General features: G+C 44.4%; 2 protein-coding genes across 2 annotated transcripts; both read right to left on the bottom strand.

Annotated features, from left to right (window-relative positions):
* Nucleotides 1–1,509: 1,509 nt before the first annotated feature.
* On the bottom strand, nt 1,510–2,184 carry LOC145805514 (uncharacterized). Its single transcript, XM_082900667.1, has 2 exons — nt 2,155–2,184; nt 1,510–2,052 (listed from the first exon to the last, which is right to left on the bottom strand). The coding sequence occupies exons 1-2, from the start codon at nt 2,182–2,184 to the stop codon at nt 1,510–1,512; spliced, it is 573 nt and encodes a 190-aa protein (XP_082756793.1).
* A 6,187-nt stretch (nt 2,185–8,371) lies between these two features.
* Nucleotides 8,372–8,866, bottom strand: LOC145805513 (uncharacterized). Its single transcript, XM_082900666.1, has one exon. It carries the CDS (start codon nt 8,864–8,866, stop codon nt 8,372–8,374), a length of 495 nt encoding a protein of 164 aa, XP_082756792.1.
* Between the last annotated feature and the right edge of the window lie 4,189 nt (nt 8,867–13,055).

Raw genomic sequence — 13,055 nt, 5'->3', positions numbered from 1 at the left:
TCTTCGTGCTCTGTCTGGCTGAGGCTTTACCTAACTCAGTCTGGCTGAGCTCTTCGTGCTCAATTTGGCTGAGGCTTTAGCTAACTCGGTCTAGCTGAGCTCTTCGTGCTCAGTCTGACTGAGGCTTTAATTAACTCAGCATGGCTGAACCCTAGTTAACAAGTCATTATTGAAACACAACGCAAATAATTGAGATATGAAGTCATTGTCATTTAAGGCGTAGCCTATTGATCACAAGTTTACACCATGTATGGAAAGAACAAAAATGAACAAGTGTGTAGATCGCCAAAAAGAACATACAACAATTGTTCAATACAAAAATAAAAGACGCCATTTTACTGGAAATAACGCTTCAAGTGCTCGGCGTTCCACGGATGGGGGAGGTCTCTGCCCACCATGTCTTGGAGTCGATAAGTGCCCGGGCGAGGTCTGGCCTTAACTACATAAGGTTCTTCCCATTTGGCTGCTAGCTTTCCCTCGGCGGGATTTTTGGTGGCAAGAGTCGCTTCGCACAAGACGAGGTCCCCCACTGCGAACTCATTCGATCGGACTTTGCGGTTGTAATGTGCTCTCATTTTCTGTTGATATGAGGCCCGTCTAATAGCAGTGGTCTTTCAGAGCTCTTCAATCAGATCTAAGTCAGCCCGACGCAATTCTTTGGTTAGTTTTGGATCCGAATACAAAACCCTTGGGGTCGGCATGCCGATTTCCACTGGGATGACCGCCTCAACGCTGTATGTTAAGCGAAAGGGGGTCTCTCCAGTAGGGGTTTGGGCGGTAGTACGATAGGCCCAGAGTACGTTTGGTAATTCCTCAGCCCAGAGTCCCTTAGTAGCTTCCAACTTAGTTTTGATGATCTTCAAGAGAGAGCGGTTGGTGACCTCGACTTGCCCATTTGCTTGGAGATGACCTGGGGAAAAGAAACATGGTTGAATATGGAGCTCTGCACAGAATTTTCTAAACTTGGCATTGTCGAATTGCTTGCCGTTGTCTGAAATGATGGCTTGAGAGATTCCAAATCGGCATACGATCGAATGCTAGATAAATCTGGTTGTGTTCCGTTCAGTGATTGTGGCGAGGGGTTCTGCTTCCATCCATTTGGTGAAGTAATCAATGGCGACCACAGCGAACTTGGTTCGGTCCCTCCCGATGGGCAATGGACCAACTAAGTCGATGCCCCACTTGGTGAATGAGTAGGGACTGCTGCGTGTAATCAGTTCTGTACGTGGAGCGTGGGGGATGTTGGCAAAGTGCTGGCATTTATCACACTTAAGGACGAATTCAGTGGCATCTTGGTTGAGAGTAGGCTAGAAGTAGTTGGTGCGAAGTATTTTATGGGCGTGAAAATCCACGTTTGTATAGTAGGCCGCTGATGAGAATGTAATTGGACGATCGGGCTCTAACTTTGGCGGCCTGCTGTTTGTCGTCTGGAAACTCCCCACTTGTCAAAAATAGAAGGATGTCCACTGCCCATGGGATAGGTTCATTTTGGAGGAAATGGACCTTCTACTAGGTTGGCGAAGTAGCCGGGTGGGCCAGGTATTCGAGACGGACGCCATGGCTGAGGTCTGACTGGTCGACCAAGGCTAATTGGGCCATTTCATCTGCCTTACAGTTTTCTGACCGAGGGATATGTTTGATGTGGAAAGTGTTGAAAAGGCGAACAGAGGGGAGTGCAATATCCCTGTAGGCTCGTATTGTGTCTTCCTTTGCGTCGAATTCTCCCGTAATCTGTTTGATGATCAGTTGGGAATCACTGAACACTTGGATATGGCTCACACCAATGTCTCTGGCTAGGCAAAGATCTGCTATCAAGGCCTCATACTCAGCCTCATTATTGCTCCCGTCAAATAGGAAGTGGAGAGCACACTTGAAATAATTGCCCTCGGGGGCAGTGAGGATGAGACCAACCCCACTGCCTTCTTTGCGGGATGATCCATCGACATTAAGGGTCCAGGAGTGGGGATCTTCTGTCTCAGTGTTGAATTGTCTAGACGTAGGGAGCGTGGTTGGGGTGGGATTGGTGAATTCCAAGATAAAATCGGCGACAACCTATCCATTGATCACTGTTCGAGGTCAGTAAGAGATTTCAAATTCGCTCAGCTCAACAGACCATTGCATAAGTCTGTCAGACAACTTCGGTTGTTGCATTACCTTCTTTAAAGGTTGGTCAGTAAGGACCATTATGGAGTGAGCTTGGAAATAAGGTCGGAGTCGTCTTGAGGCTATGACCAAGGCAAGGGCCATTTTTTTCAGCAGATGGTAGTTTTGTTCTGCCCCCCTAAGAGCTTGGCTAATGTAATAAACCGGACGCTGTACTGAGCCGTCCTCCCTGATAAGGGCCGCACTGATTGCGGTGTCGACACGGCTAAGTAGAGAAAGGGGGTCTCACCCGAGAGCGCCTAGAAGAGTAAGGGGGGGTTGGCCATGCACTACTTCAATTGTTGAAAGGCCTCTTCGAATTTGGTGGTCCACTCAAAGGCCTGTTGTAGACACCCCATTTTTGACCGACCTTAAGACTCAGACGTCACTGATTGAGCGCTTGGTGATGTTGCATAATGTGCTTGTTCAGAAGTTTCAGAGTTGTGGCCGCGAGCCCTGCCTCCGGACTTCCGAACCCTCTTTTGTACTTTGCCTCGATTTGCGAACCAGGCTCGGTTTTCTTTGCTTCTTTTCCCGAGGGGAGGGAGAGGTCCAGTAGACCATCTCTCAATGTCCGTAGGCTACATTTGGTGGCCGTAGGCCATTTTGCCCATTTCGGAGTCCGGTTTCCGGTTTTTCGGGACCGTTGGCCGTGTGCCTAGGTTCGGGACCGCCTAACCACCTCCGTTTGTTCTGATTTTTGGCATACATCTTATTTAATCCCTTTTGAGGGACACTGGGGGCTGAGAAACCCACTTCGTGGCCGAATGCCACTTTCGGTGCTTAACAGCCCATTTTCGGGACCCCGAACTGCGCGTTTTGGCCCCCGAACATTCGTTTTGCAACGGTTTTCGTTCATTTTTGGCAGGTACCTCTGTTTTATCACTAGAGAGGTCACTGAAGGGTGGGAGGCCAGCAATTGTTGCAGCAACCAGTTATACATCCTCTGACGCCCTCCGGCGCCCGTTTTTTGCACTTCCAGGCTAATGTTGAACACCTTGGGCCCATTTTCTCAAACTTTGAACCACATATTTGTGATGTACACACATGGGAGGACCCTAAAAAGTGATGGCCGGCCAGTAATGTTACTTGACCCTTTTGACCCCCTCCTTCCAGGCTAATGTTGAACCCCTTGGACCCTTTTTCTTGAACTTTGAACCACATATTTGTGATGTACACACATGAGAGGACCCTAAAAGTTGGTGGCCGGCCAGTAATTCCACCTGACCCTTTTGAACCCCTCTTTCCGAGCTAATGTTGAACCCCTTGGACCCACTTTCTTGGACTTTTAACCACAGGGTTGTGTTGTACACGCATAGGAGGACACCATCAATTGGTGGCCGGCCAGAAAATCTGCTTGACCCTTTTGACCCCTAGCCGGCCGGCTAGGGGGTGTGGCCGGCCGGCCACATGGAGCAAAAGTAATAGGCCGGCCGAGCTCCTTGCACTGTTCCCTTTACAACTGTGGGGCTTTATCCCCCAGAAAAGATCTTTATCCGGGGGATATTTTGTGGGGGAAAGTTTGTCTCCTTTTCCCCCACCTTTACACCCCCTCTTTGGCCCTTATAACAAGCAAACTATATCACATTCAAGGGTTAGAAAAATTGTTGTTCAAGCCTCCATACACAACTCCATCTTTATCCTTCTCATTTCCTTGAAATTTCCAAGTCCCTAAGCACCATTTCCTCTACACCACCAAGCTCTACCACCACCACCTCATTTCCAGCAACAAGGAAGGCTTCTCAAAGGCCAAAGAAGCTGCAAATTGGTCCAAGAAGCAACAAAAGTCTTAGTCTTCAAGGGTGAGTAACATTTCTTCACTTTGACCCTTTTTCTTGATCCATTGGTAAGCCCCCTATGCTTTTTGTTTCAAGCTCCGGCCCTAACTGAAAAGGGCCCTCTTTTGAGCTCATCTTCACTTTTCATTAAGGGCTCAACCCTGTTTAAGCCCTCCATGATGCACTTGCTTCATTAATCATCTTATATGTCATAATCTTGCATGCTATTTTCGACCCATGAGTAATCTGTTTTTGAGCATGTTGTAAACTGATATTAGGCTTATTTTGAGCCCCTCTTCAACATTGAAGAAGGGCTCAACACCATTTGGGACTTCCATGTTGTACCTACCTTTATACTCCTCTTTTCTTCCCCATTCTTGCATGCAATGGCAGCCTACCATGCTTTTGTTTTTGGCCATTTTACAGTTCTGAAAAGGTGCTTATTTTGGTCCATTCTTCATGTTTCATTTAGGTCCTTTCATGGTTTGGGACCTCCATAGGTCACTTCATGTTATATCTCTCTTTTATTCCCCATTCTTGCATGTTTAGTTAGCCTATCATGCTTTTGTTTTTGGCCATTTTACAGTTCTGGAAATAGTCCTATTTTGGCCCATTCTACATGTTTTATTAAGGGTATTTGGCTGTTTGGTGATTATTTTGCATACTTCATGTTATAGCCATTTTTGAGCCTCATTTTGCATTGCATTTTTTAGCATGTTTGTATACTGATTTTGAGGCTGCCATAAACTGTAAATATTCATATTTTTGGTCCCTCTTCAATGTTGTAGAAGGGAATTTTTCAGTTTGGATTTTGCTTATATCACTTGCTTCATTACCCCTCTTTTGGCCCCTATTCTTGCATGCTATTTTTGCCATACCTATGTTTGCTGTTTGGCCATGTTTATAACTGTGAAAGTACCTTTTTTGGGACTTTCTAGCTTCTGTCTTTGCATTACATGTCCATATTGTGCATGTTTGGCATAGCTATAGGTCATTTCGGGTGCCTAAATTCGCATTTCGGGACAATTCCATGCATTTCATGTCATTTCGCCTCATTTCGGGACTGTTTTCCCCCATATTTTAGTGCTGAAATTCCATTAGAATGATTGCTATCCATTCCATGTCATTACATCGCATTTTGCCATTGCCTCGGTTTGCGTGTCCGTGTGCACGCATTTCGAGGCACCTCATTTTTATCCGCCGGCATCCTATGTGAGTGTGGCTGAGGCTCACTCATGTTGGTATAAGCCCATATCATGTTTCCATGTCATTACATCGCATTTTGCCATTGCCTCGGTTTGCATGCCCGTGTGCACGCATTTCGAGGCACCTTATTTTTATCCGCCGGCATCCTATGTGAGTGTGGCTGAGGCTCTCTCATGTTGGTATAAGCCCATATCACATTTTCATGTCATTCGCATTGTGTCTGCCATTTTCTCGGTTTGCGCGCCCGTGTGTACGCACTTCGAGGCACCTCATTTTCATAACATAGTGCATACTAGGTTATATCTTAGATTGCATTCTGTCATTTTTTCGGTTTGCGCGCCCGTGTGCACGCACTTCGAGGCACCTCATTTTCATAACATAGTGCATACTAGGTTGTATCTTAGATTGCATTCTGTCATTTTCTCGGTTTGCGTACCCGCGTGCACGCATTTCGAGGCATCGCCATTTTCATAGCATTGTGCATGCTAGGTTGTATTTTAGATCGCGTTCTGTATTTTCTCGATTTGCGTGTCCGTGTGCACGCATTTCGAGACATCTCATTTTCATAGCATTGTGCATGCTAGGCTGTATCTTAGTTGCATTCATACATATCATGCATATTGCATCGTGTTCGGAATAGGAGTTAGTCCGGGCACGGGAAACGAGGTATATTTTGTACTCCGAGTGACGGAATGTGTCTCAATTCCCCAGTCACCGACACTCCGGATTATCCATGATGGAGTTAGGTTTTAGCTGTAGTTTCATGCGCATTCATCCTATATTGAGTGGTGCATTTCGACTCCTCGACCATCATGCCTCGGTATGCATGATTGGTGGCACGAGGTTCGAGACATGCATATATCTGTGCAAATACATTGCTATGCCCCTTTCCTGCTCTCTGTTGAAGCAAAATCAGGAATCAGCAACTTTTTGGGGCTTGGCACGCATTTCAAGAACAGGTGTAAACAGAGGCTAATTGGGGCATTCCGGTGGATTCCTGCGCAAGGCAACCTGGACATGCATCATCCATCAGAAGTAAGGCAGTCCCTGGCTTGCACGCCAGTTTTATTTGCTTTCTTAGTTAATTCAGTAATTAATTAGGATTTTGTAATATTTTGGACTGTAATATTCTTTTATTCGGGACTGTAATATTTGGACTGTATATTTATTCGGACCCTCTGCGCGAGGGCACGACTGTAATAAGTGTGCGTGAGTGTGATGTATGTCTTCCAACCCCACGTCTTTCTCCCTTTTATTTATCCCCTTATGATGGTTAGATTAAGGCATATTTAAATTAGCATACAGTATGACAGCATGTTTGCATTCATTCATCTGTATTGCATGCACCGGGCTCGGCGCATCATACTAACTGCATTGTACTTTCAAAGTTGAATACATGATAGTTGTAACATTTCATATGCCATCTTAGAATAGCCGAGCCTGCTATAGTTGCATTTTGCATGTGTTGCATTAGACATTTCTGTATACTTAGGATTCATGCATGATTTCTAATGAGTTGCTATTTTGGCTTGGAGTACTCGGTAAGCTTTATGCTTTAGCATCCTTGCATGCGTGTGAGTGACTGCCATGAATAGCATGCTTACCATGAGGCTATGTGCTTATCTGATATAACTACCTGAATGGCTGTGGGTGAAGGTTGGGTTACTTAAATTGGAATAAATCATCAAATGTTCTAAAGCCTACTTGCGGGTAGCAAACCATTTTCAAAAACAAACATGAAATGTTTCGTTCCAATTCAGGCGACCCGGTCTATATTTATATGCTGTGCGCATCACATAGTAACCTAGGCTAATAAACCGGAATAAGAACTCACAATGTTTTCAAAAATTGATATCATGGTTAGTAGAGGCCGGTCTATGACCGGGCGAGCGGGGGTGCTCACGAAGTGACCTTCCCCAATCGTACCCAAGTTCCCGAGCCGAGGCAACTTTGGTGATGACGGACACGTGGCCTTTTGGCACCGAGTCAGGGTTTCCTAAATTTCCCAAAATAAAATATTTAGGTGGCGACTCTGTATCTGGCAAAGCAGTCCATGTTTGGCACTTCTTTCAAAAATCAGTTTTCTCAAAACGATTTGCCGGATTTGGACTCTTTGGTTCAGATTAAGAACCGTGACTACAAAGTCGAGTCCGAGCTGTGGCGAGGTCCCCCGCGGGCTTGTTACACCTGTCGAAGGACTTTGAAAAAGGAGAGGCACTTTTCTGTTACACGGGAGATAAAACGGTTAAGGGTGGCAACTCTGCCGATAAGCCATTGAACTTCTTTGACAGTTTTGGAAGACTGCATTTCTATCAGGGCCTTGATTTTTTTGGGATTGGCCTTAATACCCCGCTGACTGACCATAAAACCCAAGAATTTCCCAAATCCTACGCCGAAGGTGCACTTCTTCAAATTCAGCTTCATTTGAACTTGCGTAGGGTGTCGAAAGTCTCCCGCAGGTTTGTCAGATGATCAGAGGAGAGTTTGCTCTTGACAAGCATGTCATCGACGTACACTTCCATATTCCGACCTATCTGGTGACGAAATACGACATTGACTCACTATTGGTAAGTTGCTCCAGCATTTTTTTAACCCGAATGGCATAACACAATAGTGGTAAGTTTCCTGGTCAGTGATGAAGGAGGTGCGTTCCTAGTCAGTTAGGTGCATCAGAATTTGATTGTAGCCAGAGAAGGCATCCATGAAACTGAGCATCTGATGGCCGGCAGTGGCGTCGACAAGCAGATCTATGCAGGGGAGAGGATAACTATCTTTGGGGCAAGCTCGGTTAAGGTCGGAGTAGTCGGCGCAGTGTCGCCATTTTCTGTTGTTTTTATGGACCAGGATCACATTTGGCAACCATCTGGGGTAGTCAACGTTCTTGACAAACCGTGCCTTCGTAGTTTGTCTACCTTAGAAGCGATAAGGGCGTTGCGTTTTGGGTGAAAGACACGCTGCTTCTGGCAAAAGGGTCAGAAGTAGGGCTTGATACTAAGACGATGCGTGATGAAGGAGGAATCGATACCCAGCATGTCGGAATGGGTCCAGGCAAATACATCATTGTGCTCGGTTAGGAGGGCTGTGAGGTTGGCCTTGGCTTGGGAGGATAGTTGGCTATCGATCTTGGTTGTTTTTGCTGGGTTAGTGTGGCCGATGGGGACTTCAACAAGTTCTTCCACTGGTTCCTCCTCTGACTAATTCATCTTCGTCTCAGACATCAAGTCCCTCGATGATCATAGCCTCCTTCAAGTTGACCTCTTTGAGTGAAGCGACATAGCATTCCTGGCCACAGTTTGCTCTTCCCTCACGGTGCCGACCCCAAGGTCAGTAGGAAACTTAATGGCCTGATGATACGTGGACGTAACAGCTTGAAAAGCTTTAAGGGTTGTGCGGTCGAGGATGATGTTATAAGCGGAAGGATAGTCAACAACAAGGAAAGTGAGTAACTTGGTAGTCTGTCGTGGATACTCTCCGATGGTAATGGGAAAATCGATGGAACCTGTGGAGGTCACCCGATCCCCCGTGAAGCCGACCAACGGGGTTTGGAAAGGGGACAATCTTTCCTCCCCGACCTTGAGCTGGCGATAGGTGTTTAGGAAGATGATATCTGAAGAGCTGCTGTTGTCGACAAGCACTCGTCTGACTTTGTAATTAGACAAGAGAGCAAAGATGACAAGGGGGTCGTCATGAGGGTAACGGATGCCTGTGCAATCGACCTCCGTAAAGGTGATGGGTTCCATCAACTGCTTGGGGTGTTTCAAGGGGCAGTCCAATGTCGCGACTTCTTTATCGGAGCCCTACCTAATTTTTCTAAGTTCTGCTCGTCGGGCCGGCCAGGATGGTCCTCTGCATGCAAGCCCGTCAGTAATGACTCTGATCTCTCCAACCGGGGGGGCAGGGTTGCCTTATGCTCGGGGTTGTGGTGGGAGCCGATCATTGTCTTGGTTAGGTTATGCAGGTTGCCAGGGAGGGGCGTGTCAGTGGTTGCCTCTGGTAGGTTCAGTCCTTGGCTGTTGCTTGGGACGGGCTGTCGTGAACCGACTGAGACGCCCCTAGCGTATTAAGCTCTCGACCTAGTCTTTAAGGTTAACACACTCCTCGGTATTGTAGCCGTGGTCCTGATGAAAATAATAGTATTTGGACTGATCTCGCCAGTTAAAAGGAGACCGCGATGGTTGTGGCCATTTAAGGAGATAATATCGGTTGATCTAGTTCAAGACTTGTTTCATGGGGGAATTGAGGGGAGTATACCGTTCGAACCGGCCGGGGGATCGGGTAGGTGCCGACCGGTCGACTCAAGCAGGTCAATCGGTATACTAAGGTGTTTGTTGTGTGTACTGGGTGGTTCTGGTTTCAGATTCCTTTATCTTCTCTCTGAGGGTTGGGTTTTTAGTTGTGGAATCTTGTCAGGTGGCTAGAGAATCTTCGGCGTTTATGTATTTTTGAGCTTTGGAAATGAGGGTTACTATAGAGGTTGGAGGGTTTTTAGAAAGGGAAAAAGGAAATCGGATGATTGTAAACCAGCCATGAAAGCCGTGAGAATGACCTTGTCATCGTTTTCTGCCACCTGCAAGGCTTCAGTGTTGAAGCGGGTGACGAAGCTGCACAGCGACTCCCCTCCGTCTGATGGATGTTGAGGAGTTGGGTTGCCGGACACCGTTGGCGCTGGGCACCAATGAAGTGGCTGAGAAAGGGGTCACTTAGGTGCTAGAAAGTAGAGACAGAGTCGGTCGACAACTGACTAAACCACAGTCGGGCCGACCCCTTAAGTGTTACGGGGAAAGCCCGACACATGATCTCATCAGGGAATGCATGGAGGACCATCAGGGTCCCGTAAGTCTCCAAGTGGTCGACTGGGTCCGTTTGTACTGTCGAAAGAGTCGATCGAGGGCATTTTGAACTTAGGAGGTAAGGGTTTGTCCCTGATGGAGGCGACGAATGCTGAGTTAGCTGTGGTGGAAAGTTTATTCTGCATGTTCTGCATGACTCCTTGAAGTTGGAGTTTCATTGCTCGAAGCTCCGCATCCCAAATAGGAATGTTGTCAACACCAGAATGGAATGGAGGCTGGACATTACTGACCTCTCCCTCAGGAGCAGGTGCTTGGACTAGTAGATGTGGAGACCGAGGTGGCGGGTTCATATCTTGGGGCAGGGGTCGCAATCCCTCGAAGTTGGAGGGATGGGAGTGTTGGAAGGAATGGCTCGGGGTTTGTTCTCAGTTAGGTGGGATATCTTGAGGTGGTAGAGGCACATGAAGGTCTCGTTGAAGCAAAGCATTGGTGAGTTTTGTGAAATACTACGGTGGGTTATTGGGGTTAGAAGGATCGGCTTGGGGGTCGGCAACGTTGTGTTAAGAAGCCATGGATCTAGTTGTGACCATCTACCTTGGTGGGTGGCAAGTAGGGATTATCAGGAATGGGTTTCCGGCGACAATGAGCACAGTTGCCATACGGAGTGAAAGTTTTCCACAGACGACGCCAACTGATGAAGCTACTAGCTCCTGCTGGAATGGGTCGGGTTGATCCAAGCCTTCCAAACCATGGTCCGATTGCTGGGCCCACGGAGAAACCTGCACAAGAGTTCAACAGGGAACGAGAGTCCCCTAGCGAATCCACCGACGAGCAAGTTAGAGAAGGGAGTGATGGAATGTAGAGATAGGAGGATGATAAAGAACTTAACCTTCTCTTTATCTTAGAAACCTGCTTATATCCTTTGTTCATCAGTTCCTTGTCCACTCCGACCTGTCATGTTGGCCGAAAGTCTATGTTCTAGCCTGCCTTGTTCATGGTGAGGCTGTTTTGTTCTGACGTGAAAGGGTTATAATGGCCGATATGTGGCATAATAACTCTGCAGGATCTTTGTCTGCTTATGTGACTGGTTCTTCTCTTGACATGTGTTTAGATGTCATTGGTCTTGGTACAGCGTTGGGCTCCAGCAACGTTGGGTTTTGGTGTTTGAATTATGTATTGGGCTTTAAGTGGTGGGCCAAAAGCCCCTATAGGCCCACCTACCTCAGTTAATATTGTATAAATATATGTATGTGTATTTTTTTATGTGCCTAGATGAGTAAAGAAAATGGTAGATTTTCTTGATCTTATACAAATACATATATAGATGATGGGTTTCATAACATATGAGAATTGTTGAGATTGGGAATTGTTGCCTAAATATTGTTGTGGTCTTGAAATGACTAAGAGGTTAAGAATGTATGTATTTTTGAAGCATTGTTATATATATATTGATGAATTGTAGCAAATATTTGGTTATCGTGTGAAATGGCATTAAAAGGAGAAATGGGCATTTGATCATTTCGGTATGTTTGTTAGAGATCTTTTTTTGAAAACGGAGGAATATAATTTGACATAGATGATTGTTGCATTAGCATTTCAAAACCTTGCATGTTATGAATGTTGAATTGAGATTTGAAACCTTGCATTAAGAAAGAAATATTGTGGATTGAGAACTATCAAAATGTTTTGGGGTAAATACGTTGGTAAGTCCGGGTAGGAGGTGTAGATGAAATTGATTAAGTTGGCTTGAGTGTCCGGGGTGAAAGACCGAAAACACACGCGGAGGAGGTACCATTTTCCTTTCGGTTAGCAACTGGTAAAGTGGGGTATTGGTAGTACTAGTTATGCCTACTTGCAGACACCAACCTAGGAATTACCTGAGTCGTATTTACCGCCCCTTTAAATAAATTGATAAATTTTAAATTTGTTGAAGATATCATAATGTCATTGAGCATGATGGTTTTCAAAAGAGGAGAACAAATGTGATTTTCTTTCAAAAAAGCATGACATGGCATATGCATTTCATTCCTTTGGGCTTCTATAAAATGTATATATTTTATTAAGAATTCTCTACTGGGTTTTACTCACCCTATGGGATTTTAGTGCAGAAAAAGATGTGGTCATCCTGCCGAAGGGCGTGGGGATATTTTGTGGAGAGCAAATGGCTCTTATTTTGTTGTGGTTTATTTTGCTAGCCAAGGGCTATAGACGTATGGGTTCGTGAAACCATTTTTGTGTACCCGAGCTTAAGCCTTGGAATTTGTAGGCCCTTGAGGGCATTTTATTTACTTTTAAAATTTGATGTTTTACATGCTATAGATTCATGTATTTGATATCATTGAATGTATAATTCGCATGTGAAACTATTTTGTACAAATCCTATTAATTAATGATGTAAAGGTTGAGGGGTTACATCCTTCTTATTATGAACGTTGATTGTTGTATTCATAAGATGTTATGTATTTTGGGGTGTTACAGGATTCAATGTTCTACATGCTATAGATTCATGTATTTGATATCACTGAATGTATAATTCGCATGTAGGACTATTTTGTACAAACTTTATTGATCAATGATGTAAAGGTTAAGGGATTGCACCATTTCTTATAATGAACGTTGATTGTTGTACTTATATGATGTTATCATATTATATTATTTTTGGGACGTTACAAAAAAAAATATCATGAAAATGATTATGAAAGATTCTCCACTCTTGGATTACAAATACAATAAAACACCTCACACTTATGATCCCTAATATGATTCATATTCCTATTTCTAAAAAATTAATAAACAAGAATAAATATAAAATAAGATGCATAAGCAAATTAAAGTGTGATTTATAAAAGAAAAAAAAAAAAAAACCCATGAATGACATATAGATAGAAAACAAGAATGGTAACAAATAAAAGAATACAAGTAATTCTAAACAACATAGAAATATAATAAATAATACAAATAACAAATAAAATAGTTCAATATTTATTAAAATTCGATTTAGAAATTATTTTTTAAATTTTGTAATATAAATAATTTAGAAAGTGTGAATTACTGAAATTTTAAAAATACATAGTTTTCTAGTTTAAAATTATCTTATTAATTATTAATATAATATACATAATTTTTAAAAATTTTAGGT

This window comes from Camellia sinensis, chromosome 13 (genome assembly GCF_055761805.1).
Source record: "Camellia sinensis isolate YWXY chromosome 13, ASM5576180v1, whole genome shotgun sequence".
Classification (NCBI taxonomy): Eukaryota; Viridiplantae; Streptophyta; class Magnoliopsida; order Ericales; family Theaceae; genus Camellia; species Camellia sinensis.
Note: the sequence above shows the minus strand (reverse complement) of the source record. Positions and strands in the feature narration are given on the sequence as shown.

Excerpts from the sequence above, each read along its gene's own strand:
- LOC145805514 (XM_082900667.1), bottom strand. The coding sequence starts at position 2,184 with ATGGTCCTTACTGACCAACCTTTAAAGAAG. Across the intron at positions 2,053-2,154 it reads CTGACCAACCTTTAAAGAAG|GTTGTCGCCGATTTTATCTT; the intron begins GTAATGCAACAA and ends ATCAATGGATAG.
- LOC145805513 (XM_082900666.1), bottom strand. The coding sequence starts at position 8,866 with ATGGAACCCATCACCTTTACGGAGGTCGATTGCACAGGCATCCGTTAC.